The following is a 15,588-nucleotide window of genomic DNA, read 5'->3' as shown; positions in this document are numbered from 1 at the left end:
ATCCTTAAATCCTTAAAATGGAGTAACATAAATTTGTAGAATATATATATGATCATTTTTTTGATGTGCAGTGCTTAAGGTTTTTAACAGTTATGTTCAGTTTTGTTTTCATTTTCACTATGTTCTGTTCCTGTTTTGCCTACCTTAGTTCAATAAAATAAAATGAGTTTAAATAATAATAATAATAAAAAAAATACAAATTATATATATATAATTTATTTATTTATTTCAACTAATTTTATTGTTTGCAGCACATGACTTTGTTTTACACAGACATACAAATATTATATATAGCCTATAAATACTCAAGAAATGCTTTTATTGTAAAACCTTTGCTCACTAGCAGATTACGATGTAAACGTGTGAAAGATGCATGCAAATAAGTTCTTACACTCTAATAGGTTCTTGACAAGTTAGATATAAATTCTCAGTGTGAATTCAAACACTATAATTTTACAGAAAGCAGCATATGTCATGCTAAAACAAACACTTTTGGCCTCTAATCCCTATAATAACAACAACTATTTACAATACATATAAGTCCTTATTAGTTGCCCAAGCCTACTTTATTAAATATTCATGCGAGGCCACGCCCCCTCGTGCGCAATGTACAGATAGGCAACTCATTTTTATTCTGCATGATTCGCTTTATTTAATTGACAAGTTCGTTCAAACAGAGAGAATAAATATGTTAAACATCACATTATTGTTTATTTAAATGTCAAAAAAATCTGAAAAGTAAATTTTACGTTAGGAGTGCATCCTGCTTCCCAGGAATGAACAAATGACGCATTGTCTACTGCAAAGGCGCTGTCCACCGCTGTGGTGCTGACCTTGCTCCAAAACGCACGTTTTAAGCATTAAAACGAGACTTTCCAGGGAATAGGCTAATTATGGAAAAAACGAGATTGTTTTACCTATAAGAAGTTAGAGACGGCTAAAACTAAATGTAGCCTGACCACGCAACACTTCACCAACTCTTCCACTATTTACTTTGGCAGCGCACTCTCTTCAATTGCATTCACCATTGCCTCATCACTGACTGAATCCTTCTCATATTCGTCATGCTGTAACTCCATTTAGAGCGTCAACCTTTCCATCACATGACTGAGAGTGATTATATGGCTGTGACATATTTCTTTTGTTGGGTTAAGGCGGTGACACGTCGAAGCGCGCATTGTTGAGCGAGAAGCTTAAGGAGGATTCATTTTTAGCACAAATGTTGTGTCGGGGGGAGTCAGCCTTGTCTGCAGTATGTAACAAAACACGCTGAACATAACATCCTCGTTCTAAAATAGCCGATTTCGCATTTCGTCATCTGCTCTAAATTTGCAGTCATACGCATTTTAAGTGACAGCGCGCAACACAACTGGCTGTGTCATGGAAGTCAGTCTCCGTTTGTCGTCGGGTAAACGCCTCCCATAGCATTAGTACGGGAATATGCATGGCATATTCTAAGAGAAAGTGCAGCAGGGCGAGAGTAGTGCCGTTTCTCTCACTGAAAGGAGGTCGCGTGAACGTCTGGCGCGCGTCTGGAATGACGTTCTCGAGTGCCGCGCTCTCAACTGTGGGTGAGGAAGGCAGAGCAGAGCCTCAACTCCACTAGGATTGGACAACGGGCAGTGCAGTGGGGATTCCTGGGGACTGGTGTCTCTCCTAAAAGAAAACTACGACTTCATCACCAATAAAGCCTATGGCAGCTTCGGAGAAAACGCTCATTTACCGGGAAGACACCGATTCGTTTAAGAACTTGCTATCCAAACGGGACATGCGCCTCATAAGCGCACAAGAAGAGTCAAATTATGTGGATCTGAACGACCTGCTGGAACTGAAACTGGATGATACCAAAACAGTGAAAGTAACATTTACTGGAGACTCGAGTCAACTGGAAATAATTAAAAGTATTAGTGGCATGAGCGATTCACAGGGAGAGCCTGAACCTCCCACTGAAAACATACCCGAATCTACTCAAAATAAATGCGCACTGGAGGAATGCGCGGAGAAGTCGAGCTCTTTTGAAACAGCAACTTCGGAAACACCTCAAGCTGATAAAACGGACTGTATCGAGAAGACGGAGCAAAAGCTTCCGTCCCCCAATTTGGAGACGCAGAGCATTGGAAACGATAACAATGAACAATACAGTGAAGTTTATCTGAGCAGCAAAAGTGAATCAGACGATGAGGTCACTGTGGTGCTTTCGGATCACGACACGCGCGAAGACGAGTCCCACTTTATCACAACCCACGAAATAGAGCTTTTGGAGTTGGACCATGATGTGGATTACGACTTTGAGACGGGATCAAGCTGGGATCTCGAGGACGATCTCCAGGTCTACTCGTTTGTCGATTATGCCTCTTTTGACAGTGATGAAACGACGGGGGCGAAAGAAGCGAGTGTGGAAAGCAACCAGGCTAATACGAGCGGAGCAGTGGTCAGCAGTAAGCCTGAAAGCAATCTCTGTGACGCGGACAAATGTGCCAGCTCAGAGGAGGGCCTGTCAAAAAAGCAAAATTCAACCGGGCAGATTCACCTGTCAATCAAAGCCACTTCCCGCGCTGTAAATGAGCTACGCAACATCCAAGATCACGAAAAAGACAAAAGTCGCTATGTTTTGAGAGGAGTGGATGCAAAGGGCGACAAAGCGTGTGATAACGCAAAGTGTTTCATTGCTTTGCCGGGGCGCCTGCACTTTGGCAGCAAATTGAAAAGCAAAGATGTGAACGAGTATTCCAGCGGTGCGTCCAGCGCGGTGAGCGAGCTGGATGACGCCGATAAGGAAGTGCGCAATCTCACTGCCAGGGCGTTCAAAAGTTTGGCGTATCCGTATTTCGATGCCATCAACTTTAGCACCTCAAGTGAGTCTTCTGCTTCAGAGCATGGGTTGGGAATCAACAGCTGGTCGACGTTTGTTGACCTAAAGTATGGCAAGGGGCGAGATCAAAACTTAGTCGCGCATAAGGGCTCCACACCCAAATTCCATTTCGCCAAAAAGAGAGACGGAAAGGGGATAACAGGCTTGACGCTGACCAGCATGCGAGCGCCCCCCGTCGAGATATTTGCTCTGAACGGCAATTTAGTCGGCCACAAAAACGCATCGTCCACCACTAAAAAGATTGAGCTCATGGGGAAGTTCTCACAGGGGCAAAGTGGCCTCATAAGACTGACCGAAACGCTCAATTTTCGATGCAATGTCAAATCCGGCCAGTCTGTAAACGAAAGCGCTGGAGGATCACGTTCCACAGATGAAGTTACACACACCTTGCCAAGCGCTCAAGGGAGCGAGGCAAGCAAGCGATCCTGCAATGCAGGTGAAACCATGGAAGACACACACAAGAAAGCCGTATTCGCTTCGAGTCTCCTCAAAAATGTAATTTCTAAGAAAATGCAGTTCGAGCAAGAGCGCAAAATGGAGAGGGGCGAGATATGCGAGGCGCACCACGCGCCCTCTCCGTGCTTCGCGATGCACGAGCACGAGAAAGCGGCCAAGAAAAATTCCAAAGGGCTGCAAAGGCAAAGCTCGAAATTCTCAGAAGCCGATTCCGACTTCACGATCGTAAGCGTGGACGATCTGGGCGACATAGTAGACGGCAATTCAAGCGATGCCAAAGACGACGGGCGCAATGAGGAGGCTTTGACGAGTGCATCAGAAACCAATTTAGAGTCGGCGAATGATACTAAAAAAGGAGCATTCGATGCATCCAAAAGCACGCTGCTTCGAAGCCAAAATAGCGCGTTCAGATCGTGGAGGGACGGCGAGCTAGAGTTTCAAAAGGAACATAAAAACGTCAAAACTCTTGAGGGGAAACCGCTACGCGAGTGTCCGGGGGAAACCAACTTGTGCGTCGATTCGGCGAGCGGCAAGCACACTAAAATGTCACATTTATTTGTGCCAAGCATTCAGCTTCCGTCCTCGGAGAGGGACCTTAGGAAACCACCGCCGAATGTGAGTTATTCCACGCGCAATCGGGGAGAAAGCGGAGCTTTAAAGTGGCGCTCGGACACACTTTATGTGACAGACGCGACGCGCAGCGCGGTGACATCGAAGCCGCCCGAAATCAAAATAAGTCTGCGGAGTGTACGGGACAACAAAAGCGACCCGTTCAATATCGCCAAGCTGCTGACTCCCAATTTGGGCTGTAAGACAGCTGAGGACACCAGATGCCAAGCGCTCGCCACGGCTTTCAAGGGTGAGTCCTGTGACAAAGTGCCTCACTTTATAGTCAGAGACATTAGAGAGAACAAGGGCAAACTACAGACCCCCATTCACCAGGTTAGAGACGTGCGTAAATTGGTTAAGAGCTCGTATCACTTTGTGTCTTTAGATAACAACGACAATAAATCGACTTCTGATGGAGAGCAGAAGACATTAAAGCAGAGTCCTCATCTGAACTCAGCCTCTCTTTCACCCATAGTGATTAAATGCCAGTCTGTGAATACAAATAGCAATGTAAAGCAATCTGGAGATTTAATAGACCCCCCCAAGAGACGATTTCCAGAGGATATAGTTGAGGCTGACAGGTCCTCTCCTCACGTTGCTGTAGCCAACAGGCTGCCAAAACAAGAGGTCCCAACCGGATTAAAGATTGAGACGAGCACAAGAAAGCAAGATAAACCAAGCGACGCCAGCGAGAAAAAAAACGAACCCAAGATGGCCAACCAAGCCGCTTTGGAAAAATTGCAAGCTGCAGTCAAAACAATGGAGCAACTGTATGTTTTTGACAAGAATGAGTGGAAGAGAAAAAAAGAACCTCGGCCGATAACGGACAGCCACGTGCTCTCGCTCATCTCGGGCGAGAAACACTCTGTAGAGGAGCTGGAAAGCTACTCTCCTGCGGATAGTTTGCAAAGACAAGATTCAAACTCAAACCTAATCGAGACGCCCCCTAAAAAAGACGACAAGTCATCATGGGCCACTCAAGAGCGAAACGGCCCTAAGGCGCTCACAGGAACGCCATGTAAGAATATAACCAAGAAGCCTGTTACCTCAAAGACGCCACAAACACACGTTGCATCACCGGCATCTTTTAGCTTCAAGGCCTTGGCACCCAAATCTCCAAAACTACCCATTTCCTTGAAGATATCTCATCCGAAGCGTGTGCTAGAGGAGCGGGAGAGGCCGAACGGAAGTGAGACTGAGTTCGCCCCTCTGCAGTTCACTTCCACAGCAGATTCGGAGAGCTACCTAACCATACCCGTGAAGCCTCACGCCACGTCCGCAGCCGGGCTGGGCAAATCCGCTGTTTACACAATCCCACACGGAGGAGGCAAAACCCAAACGGCCAGTCCGCCGTCTTACCTGGCTCACAGTGACACCAGAAGCCATCCGTCACCTAAACGTTCATCGTTTGTCATGGAGACACGGCCCCCGGATACCCCTACCGCCACTATTTACCACACACCCCTGCCTGTCACGATGCAAACTGCTCAGCCTCAACTCATTTGCTTCTCTCCTTCAGTTCAACCCTCCCCCGTCCCGACAGAGCACTTCCACACGACCCAAAGAAAGATGCTGCTGGATCCCACCACTGGAAGCTACTACTTGGTGGACACTCCGGTGCAACCGGCCACCAGGCGTCTGTTTGACCCGGAAACCGGGCAGTATGTGGACGTCCCCATGCCACAGCAGCCGCCCATGACCCCCGTCCCACTTCCGATATCCCCTCTCGCCCTCGGCCCGGGAGCTTATGGCCATACCTACATGTTTTACCCGGGATACATGCCAACCACGATGATCCCCGCACGCACTATTCAGTCCCAGCTCTCTATGCAGTCCGAAGCAGATGATGGGGATAAAACCCATCCGCACATGGGACAGCAGGAGGAACGAGCTTATATGGAGAGCCCGTACTATATGCCATCGGGGAAGTCGTCACAAACAGCCCATGTGGCTCAACATGTTCCCACCACCTGCAAGCAGCCTGTCATCAGCATCACCTCCCAGCAAGGGCCGAGGATCATCGCTCCCCCCTCCTTCGACGGCACCACCATGAGCTTCGTGGTGGAGCATCGGTAAAGTCCCGCTCACCTGCAGCGTAAGTGCAAATTCATTATTTCTTCATCGTGTTTGCATGCATTGAATGTTTTTCATAATGGTGAAGGCTTTAAAAAACAATGTAAACAAAAAAGATTTTGCTTATAATGCAAATCTGACCTGTAATGCTGCCTGAATCTTAATCATACACTGTTCGCTCGTTGGCCAGAGGAGAACCTTTGTCGCCTTTGGCTTTCGGCTTGCTTAGTTGGGGACATTTCATTTAATATTCAACAATGTTATTGATCTGCCTGCATTGACACCATTATATGAGAACTCAGCTGAGCTGGACAATGACATCATGGTTTTCTCCAGAGCGGCTATAGCTATATATATATATATATATATATAAATAAATGAAATTAATTTTTTTTTTACAACAAGTGAACCATCACTGAACTTATTTAAGCTGGACTGTGACGCTATTTTCTTCTAGAAACAAACTTTGTTCCATTATTTTCCTGTTTTCACTGTAAAGCTGCTTTGAAATAATACTTGGATATTTAAGATTTACAGTATATACTTAAATAATTCAAGCAGACACAGTCTGACACCATAGATAGTATTATATACACTACCTGAAATGGTTATTTAAGGTTTGAAAAGCTCTGAAAGTATTTGTATAGATTAACACAACGATGTAAACAAACAAACAAAAAATATTCAATAATGTTTTTCAGATTTAGCTTGAGATGAAAATGCAAAATAGCTTTTTAAACCTTTAATAGTTCTTGAGCATCATTTTAGATAAATAATGTCTAAAAACTGCTTGGATTATTTAAGTACAGTTTATACTGTACATCAGTGATGGTAATTATATGGGTACATTTAAGGGACTGTTCACACAAAAATTATTTCAATTTTTCATTATTTACTCACATTGTTGAAACCTGTATGAAAGAAAATGTAAAATAAATAAGTATACAAATTAAAAGTAAATGATCTTCTTCCTTTTTTGCACTTCCGGCTTGTAAATGCACTTCATAATGACTTCATGATTCACTTCACCCTTTTCTCTCTGGCCACAAGAATGTCTAATTTAGCTTTAACAGCCTTTAGTGACGTTGCTTTTGCTGGCAGCTTGTATCACACACTGCTAGGAATGTCCTTGTTGTAAAGAACTGTTTTTGTCAAAACAACATTGGACCCCATTAACTTAATGGACAGAAAAACAAGAGTTTAAAAAAAATAAATGTCCTCTTTTGTGTTCTGTTATTTTAATATCGTTTGCAAATATCAACATTTTATTACCAAAGCTTATTATACATTATACTTATTATTATACACTCATATCACGGAGTATAGAAGCTTGTTTCCACCACAGAATAAAACATTTTAAAAGATAATTGCGACTTTTTACTCAGAATTGCGTGATATAAAGTCGCAATTGTGATAAAAAAGGCTGAATTGTGTAATATAAAGTCGCAATTGTGATAAAAAAGGCTGAATTGTGTAATATAAAGTCGCAATTGTGTTATAAAGACAGCATTGCATGATATAAACTCGTAATTGTGTTATAAAGACAGAATTGTGTGATATAAACTCGCAATTGATTGTTATAAAGTCAGAATTGTGTGATATAAACTTGCCATTGTGAGAAAAAAAGTCAGAAGTCGTATTTATCTTATGTTTTATTCTGTGCCAGAAACAAGCTTCTATTACAGAGCCCCTAAAGGGATGTGGTGAAGTAAAAAAAGAAGACGGGAGAGAAAAAGATTTTAATGCTTCTCTCAAAAAGTTTGAGAGAAGCACCCCCCCCCCCCCCCAAGAAACTTTGTGTTCGCTCTCAAAGAACTCAAATTGTACGGAGCCCCTAAAGCAGGGGTGGGGAACGTCGGTCCTGGAGAGCCACTGTCCTGCAGAGTTTAGTTCCAACCCTAATCAAACACACCTGAACCAGCTAATCAATGTCTTTAGGATCATTAAGGCTACAATCAGATGAGTTTTTATCAGGGTTGGAGCTAAACTCTGCAGGACAGTGGCTCTCCAGGACCGACGTTCCCCACCCCTGCCCTAAAGGGTCATAGTGGTGAAAAAAAAAAAAAAATGGGAGGAAAATAAGTCAATGCTTTTGCATTCTCTTGCAAATGTTTTGCTTTCCCCGAGAAACTTTGAAAGATTTAGTTCACGAATAACTCACAGTCATGACTTTCATTTACAAATTCGGCGTTAGCACCTGACTTTTCACGGTATTCAAGCTACGACGACATTTTGAGCGGATTAGTGAGTTGTTGACTCAAGAACAGCTGCAACTGGATCAGTCCGATTCGTGAATGAATTGTCCCGTGCAATTTGCGAACCAATTCATTAGGTTAATTGGAAAGAGTCAGCTCGTTCACGAATCAGACATCGCTATATTGCGTCTCGGTTTGGGTTTCTGGTGACGATTTCTCCAGTTTTTATGAAATGGAGTAAAAAGTGTGAAATTAGAATGTAGTGAAGTAAAAGTAAAAGTTTCCCAAAATAAATACACTCTGATACTTGAAAAATGTCCACCACTGCACTGCATAAATGAGTTCAACGTAGAAGTTTTTGTCATCGTAGTCATTAATACCATGTGTGACCTACACTATTTTGTTTATGGGTATAAATAAAAATGATTTTATCTTAACACCTCCCGCTCAAGTCATAAAATAGCACCACCGTAAAAATACATGACTGCTGTTCTATTTCCTCAAGAGCTACTGTATGTGTATGGTATGGACCAGTGGCGTAGCCACGGGTGTGCCAGGGTGTGCCGGTGCCACCCACAGTGGCAGCTGGCACACCTAAAAATGGATGCAGAATAAATTTTTATAGTCTCAATAAAAAATGTTTTACTAAACTTGGGCTGTTGTTGTTTATGTAGAATATACTTTTTTTTAAATCAACCCTTTCACGGCACGCGTAAGTTAAAAATATTTTAACTGACACCTTGTTTCCATGGCGTGATGTCACGTGACACACCGCAGCCACAATAACTAACAGACGTATCGCTATTCGTTTTATTTCGTTTTTCCTTTTTTATTAAAAATATTCACAAACTTGCTTACCATGTCAACTATCTGATATTCCGATTCTTCGTTTAAAAAACTTTATAAATTATCTTGATCTATAACGAGATGAGCGCTGCAGTTCAGAGAGTCCTGTCAGCCGGATTTACAGCACCTGAATTCAGTTTCTCCCGAAATACATGAAAGTAAGTGGCTTATTGCCGCTTCCATAGACATCAGTGTGTATTTTACAAACTGCAAATGTATTGTTTTACTAGTACTTATGTGTATTTAAATGTCTGAAACATAAAATAAACATGTGGTTGAAAACACTGCATATTAGTTGTGATATGACAAGCGCTGAGCGCGTCCGTCTCTGGCTCAGCGCCAGCCAACGCGCAAAAGAAGTTTGGTTCAGGTTTGAATCATAGTTTGAATCTGGCAGTTCTGTAACGTCACTGAACATTCTAAATCATACTCAGGGACAGGGGCACAGCAAATGGTGCCATAACGCTGGTGTCCGGGACACGTGACGTGCGTGTGTTTTTTTTTTTAAAGGACAAGTGAAAGAGAATTGTAATTGCCCAAACCGAATAAATGCCCTGATTAAAACAATTTTCTATATCAAAAAAATAAAATAAGAAATAACGTAGCCTACTCGATTACTAACGTAACCTCAGTTCCCTGAGTAGGGAAATAGTATAGAGAGTAAAAATTAGGGAAAGAAATGTCCTTTATAAAGCTAAAAAAAAAATTATTCTGATCAAAATTAAATTGTCAATGTTTCATTACATCACTGTTGGAAAACACTCTTATCAGATTCTGATAAGAGTGTTTTCCAACAGTGATGTAATGAAACATTGACAATTTAATTTTGAAGGGAGTAAAGCCTCTGTTTTGGCTGGAAATGTAATTTTGACAAAAGAATAACTTTTATTTTAAGTAAATCTTAATTTTAAATCAGCCTACTTCAGTGTGATATTTTATCATATTATCATGCTTAATCAGATGCAGATATCTAAATCAGAGAATATCATAGGTTCAGGAGGTTGGCGGGTGGATTATTTATTTTTAACAGCAGATTCGGGTGACTCAAAGTGCACCAGATTAATGAATTTATCTTTAAAATGTACAAAATTTTCTTTCCGGGGGGGCATGCCCCCGGACCCCCCTAGAGGTACCGAGCTCAACCCACAAAATAAACAGACCCCCCCCCCCCCCAAGAGCTTTGACAGAATGCGAACACTGTAAACGACAGAGAATTTTTTTCAGCCGCTATGTTATGACTGACTTATTGGTGATCCTGAGTGTAATGTATAGTTATATTTGATAAAGTTTTATGGTTATGTGGGGAATAGTTATGTGGTTATGGTTAATACTTTTGCACAGTAATCTGACAATAAATGTGGCACACCCAGATTTTCAGATGCACACCCAGAGTCTCTTTTCTGGCTACGCTACTGGTATGGACGGTGATAAGACGAGCCCTATAAAGAGCGGGGGGTGGCGCGGCGCGGCGTCCCGCGGGCAGAAGGGAAGAGGCGTGGCATTGTTAGCATAGCGGTGGGAGGAGAGAAAGGTCAGCCAGTTTGAGGCATGTGTTTGTGCTGATACAGTGTTGTGCCAGCTGCTGCTGGATATCATCGTCCTGAGACTCTTGGGGCGCGGGCAGGTCACCTTTTTATAGGACGGCCTTATGTTAAAGGGAAAGACCCAGAGGCGGGCCAGAAGCTTTGGCTGAGGGATATTATACAAACAAATCAGTCAGCGTGCGACCGGCCAGCGCTGGGGAGTAATGTAAGACGCCTGAACTGCAATATTTTAATGACCAATAATCCAAGCAGGTTTTAGAGACACTAAATAACACTTAAATAACTAACCTGTTAGCGGATAACTGTGTTCACATGCTGACAGGAGAACGCTGTTGTGAGAGATTCAGTTTTAATATCATTCTTGTTTTGTTTCACACAGGAGCCACGTGACGTCACCTTGTCTCTTCTGTTTTTTTGCTGAATTTATTCACCTCCTTCATCATGAAATCCCCCCCCCCCCACTCTTCTCCCATTATTATCTGTGGCCTGCTTGTTCATGCCGATTATCCCACTTGCTTCGTTCTTGTGTTATAACATTTTTTTCTGTCTGCTTGTCAAATCTTTATGAAAGTGGATGGATTTTTCTGCATTGGATTTTTTTTCAATGGGTATTTGAATTCATGTGCATTTACTGTATAGGTTATTGTAAAATATCACTTTAAGCACCTTCGGAATGATGTCAGTTAAATAAGTTAAAGAGAACTTGGTTACACTTTACTCAAAGCCTTTATATACTGTATTATATATATATATATATATATATATATATATATATATATATATATATATATATATATATATATATAACTGTTGATTAACAGTAATTTGTGAAAAATTGGTCCAGCATGCATTAATTTCACTGTAAATTTCTGACTACAGTAATTTATTGTAAAAATACGCTTTAATCCTGTAAATTCCTGTCAATTTTTTACAGTGCACAGATACATTAAATTATATATTAACAGATGATGCATTAGTAAATGTTAATATTAACATTAACTGAGATTAATAAATGCTGTAAGTATTGTTTATTCTTAGTTCATGTTAACTAATGTTAACAAATGGAACCTTATTGTAAAGTGTTTCTGTTACAATTATTTATGAAAATATATAATGCATTATGATGTACATTATTACAGTACATAAAGGTTTTAAGTAAAGTTTTACCAATAGCTTTTTAAATTATGACTGCTAAGGATGTAATTATATTAAAATTCTGCCAATAATTATTTTCATGTTATGGCTGCTAACCGATAAATGGCCAATATTAGAACATACTATTTTTTGTCAAAAAAAATACTGAAAAATAAAACCTATTATTTTAAATGCTACAAGTGAATCATAATGTAACAGCACGAAAAATTGATATTCATGTTAAGATTTAACAGTATTAATAAATTATTAGTGTCTCTCAGTGAACTAACTATAAATGCAATCTAAATGTAAAAATAGGCCAAGTTTGTGCACAATTATATATCTGTGTATAATTCTATATATATATATATATATATATATATAATTTTTTTTTTTTTTATATCCACCATATCTATAGGAACTTAAATTGCTACATGTTAAGGCTATTAACAGGTTCTCTATAAAAAACACACACCAAATTTCTCCTGGTTTCCATCTTTCCTCGACTGAAGTTCTTCTCCTGACCTTGATTCTCAACACTGTTCCTTGAGAGGTGTTCAGTGAGCTTAAAAAATTACATTATAATTTTTATATTGTATATTTGTGTGATTTTTTTTTTTTTACTGCTGTTGTTTTTTCTGCTGGTATTGAATAGACCACCACTAAACACACACAAATGTGTGGCGATGTGGTGAACGGAGTGTTTTAGGGGATGGTATTTCCTCTATTACTCACAGTACCAGTATAGATTGTGTGAGAGAATGTGTTTACCAAGTCATTTTGATTTGGTATTGCAGTTTCATTGCTTTTGGCTGCAGTGATAGTGGATCAAGGTCAGGTGAATTGATTTCAGGTGAAGAAATGAAAGATATTAGAAGGGATTTCTTGTATTTTGAATACAGAAACTGTTATACAAAACACAGTTTACAAGATATAGCTTTAGACAACGTTTAGAAAATTTGACTGAACCTCAATTTCAAAGGAGTAATCTATACACAGTGTTGGGTAGTAACTGATTACATGTAATCTGGACTGCGTAATCAGACTCCAAAAATTAAGTACCCGCAATTAGATTATTTATATATATATATATATAAAGTAAATAGACCACAGTTACTTTTCAATTGATTCTATGATTACATGCCATTCTCACAGTTGTAGTAAATTATTCATAATTAATTGATTGTTATCTTGTAAATTTATTTGGAAGAAGCACTGGTCATGTGACTATTTGATCTCTGCATTTACAGAAATCATTTCACTTTTAAAAAGAGTTTTCTCAACATTGCATATATCTAATCAACTCCTGACAAACATTCATTATTATTTGAATTATCACTCACTCATTCAACCACACTGAAAAAAAACGAGTTAGGTCAAAAGTAATCTAAAAGTAATCAAAAAGTAATGTAATCTATAATGAGTAATCTAGATAACATTACTAACTACAATTTTTGTCATGTAATTTGAAATCAGTAACCGATTTGTAAGTAATCTACCCAGCCCTGCTAATGAGGCATCTATGAATTTATATCTATGAAGAAGCAGTGTAGACAGCATCACTTATTATAATGGGTTTTATCCGCTTATATTTTCACATCTTTAAGATGAGCAAAATTAACATTCTTTATAACTGACATTATTCTGAACCTTTTAATAACAGAGGCCTTACATTTAGATCCTCTGTTATATTGTTTTTGTTTTGGCTTTTTTAGATGCACATGGCAAGTTTTTAATAACTCTTGTTTTAGTATTCTTATGAATTCATTCATTATTTCAGCTGTTGGAGCTGCTGGCCAGTCCGTAAAGCTGTATTTGACAAAGTTTGGTGTGGCGTTGTCATCAAATTAATGAGAATATCATTTTGCCGTGTTTAAATTCAGTGACAAGACTAAGTTTACTTAAAGGTATTTTTTTTTTTAAATAATAAAAAAAGAATAAATATGTGAAATACAAAACACAACAAGGTTAATATGTGAAAATGTTTTTGTTTGGTATGTGCTATATGTTGGTTTTGTTTGTAATCAGAAGTCACCTGATGTCATAAGATGACATTGAATGTTCCTGTAATGCCATTGTTTAATCATAAGCAATCACTGTTTTACGAGCTACACTTGATAAATGATGAGACTGACATGAGGACAAAGTTATGTTACAATGGTTAGAAGTATGTGTGAAGATGGACGGGCGACATATTGGATGAGAATGCGCATTATAGCATCTTAGAAAGAATAAAGACTGAGATTCAAAACAAAGGAATGCAAAAAGGAGAAATGTTCTCTGGTTTGAAGTTACAGGAAAAATAAAAATTGTACTTGAAATCAGCATTTTGTTGTTGTTGTTGTTTCCTTTTCTTTGTTTCCTTTTCCTATACTTGTCCAATAAACATGCACTTTTCCAAAGACATAACTACATCTGTTTTTAATTAAAGTAGTAGTAAGTAATTTCCTAAATGTTCCAATGAGTGCACTGTACAAAAAAAAAACTAACATTAGGTTAAATCAACTTGGATGTTTAAGTAATTTCAGCTTAAATTACATTAAACTGAATTAAAAAATTAGTTGAATCTTGTATAACTTTTTTTTAAGGAGAAAATTTAGTTAAAGCAATTTAAAAACATTTGTTGTCATAGGCTAACTTATTGATCATATATAAGTTTTTACAGTGTGCTGAAGATGATGGGAGTTGTTCATACTAGAGCTCATATCAGTTGTTGTTACAATGACATTTAAAGAATGAGTCCAGCAAACCAGCGGTACAAAGTCTTTTTTTTTTACCATATTAAGAGCTCCACGTTACGCTCATTTACAGCAATCTATTTGTAATCCTCTGTAAAGTGCCTATCGGGAGAATGAATATGGGAAGCAACAAATCCATATGCTAATATGTGTTGCAAAGTGCTAATGTGAAAGGTGATAGTCTGGTAGTTAAAAGTCTGTCACACATTCCTATGCAGCAATGGGAATGTAAACTTGCATATTAGCTGTAACTTTACTCAGGTGACATGAGCTCTGAATGAGCTCTAACATATGTTTTATAATTTTAATTCACTGAGCTTATCGATGCATTTCCATGAATGTGTAAATAACTTTTTTGTGCTGACGTTATAAGAACATTATCAAAGATCAGATATGAACCACACATTTTATGAACGTTACTGGAAGAACGTTTTCACATATTTCGCGAGAACGCTTGTCAATGTTCTGAGAATGTATGTCCAGGCAAAGTTCACGGTCAGTTTTGTGTGCCTTTTCTTCTGCCAGTGCTACATTAAAAGCACTGTTACCATGTAATGTGCATGGCAGAATATTTCAGTTGACCACCTGTGCATGAAACATAATATGGTGTTAGTATATGTTGGGAGGCCGGTATTTTGCCAGCCATGCTGTCAGACATACATCATATATAGTGTTTGAGTAAATAACAAAATAGAAAACAATATTTGCATTATAAACAACTATTGTTATGGTTTCAACATCAACCCTGTTTTTGTAATAATTCATTATTCTTAGAATTGTAAAGGAGACATTTATAGTACTATAAGCATTTGCCTCTGAAAATGTATAGGCTTATAGTTTAACAATATATATGCATATCTCAATGTTAAGTTTAAGTGTACATTTATATAGAATATACAATTTATGATGACTCACAACATACGGCAGATTCAAGACCATTCTTACACATCCAGAAAAACGTGAAAAGCAAGTTTAAAAAACAATTAAGCATATACAAAGGTTAATACACATGTAAACAACTCACAACAGATGTTATATCAACCTAGGCTCATTTACAGAGATTTCTCATGCCTGAATGTCTTCACTTGCCCTCACCAACATGGCGGACTGTTGACGTTCCC

General features: G+C 39.2%; 1 protein-coding gene across 1 annotated transcript; it reads left to right on the top strand.

The window, feature by feature from the left end:
- Positions 1 to 1,551: 1,551 nt before the first annotated feature.
- On the top strand, positions 1,552 to 11,110 carry cUnh4orf54 (chromosome Un C4orf54 homolog). The gene is made up of 2 exons (XM_081391436.1): positions 1,552 to 6,032; positions 10,975 to 11,110. Exon 1 carries the CDS (start codon positions 1,694 to 1,696, stop codon positions 6,011 to 6,013), a length of 4,320 nt encoding a protein of 1,439 aa, XP_081247562.1. The 5' UTR covers positions 1,552 to 1,693; the 3' UTR covers positions 6,014 to 6,032; positions 10,975 to 11,110.
- Positions 11,111 to 15,588: the final 4,478 nt, after the last annotated feature.

The sequence above is a fragment of the Scardinius erythrophthalmus genome (assembly GCF_964197995.2).
Source record: "Scardinius erythrophthalmus genome assembly, chromosome: 2".
In the NCBI taxonomy this organism is placed as follows: Eukaryota; Metazoa; Chordata; class Actinopteri; order Cypriniformes; family Leuciscidae; genus Scardinius; species Scardinius erythrophthalmus.
This window is presented reverse-complemented; position numbering and strand designations above follow the sequence as displayed.

What these genes read in the sequence shown, in the direction of transcription:
- cUnh4orf54 (XM_081391436.1), top strand. Translation starts at nt 1,694, where the DNA reads ATGGCAGCTTCGGAGAAAACGCTCATTTACCGGGAAGACACCGATTCG.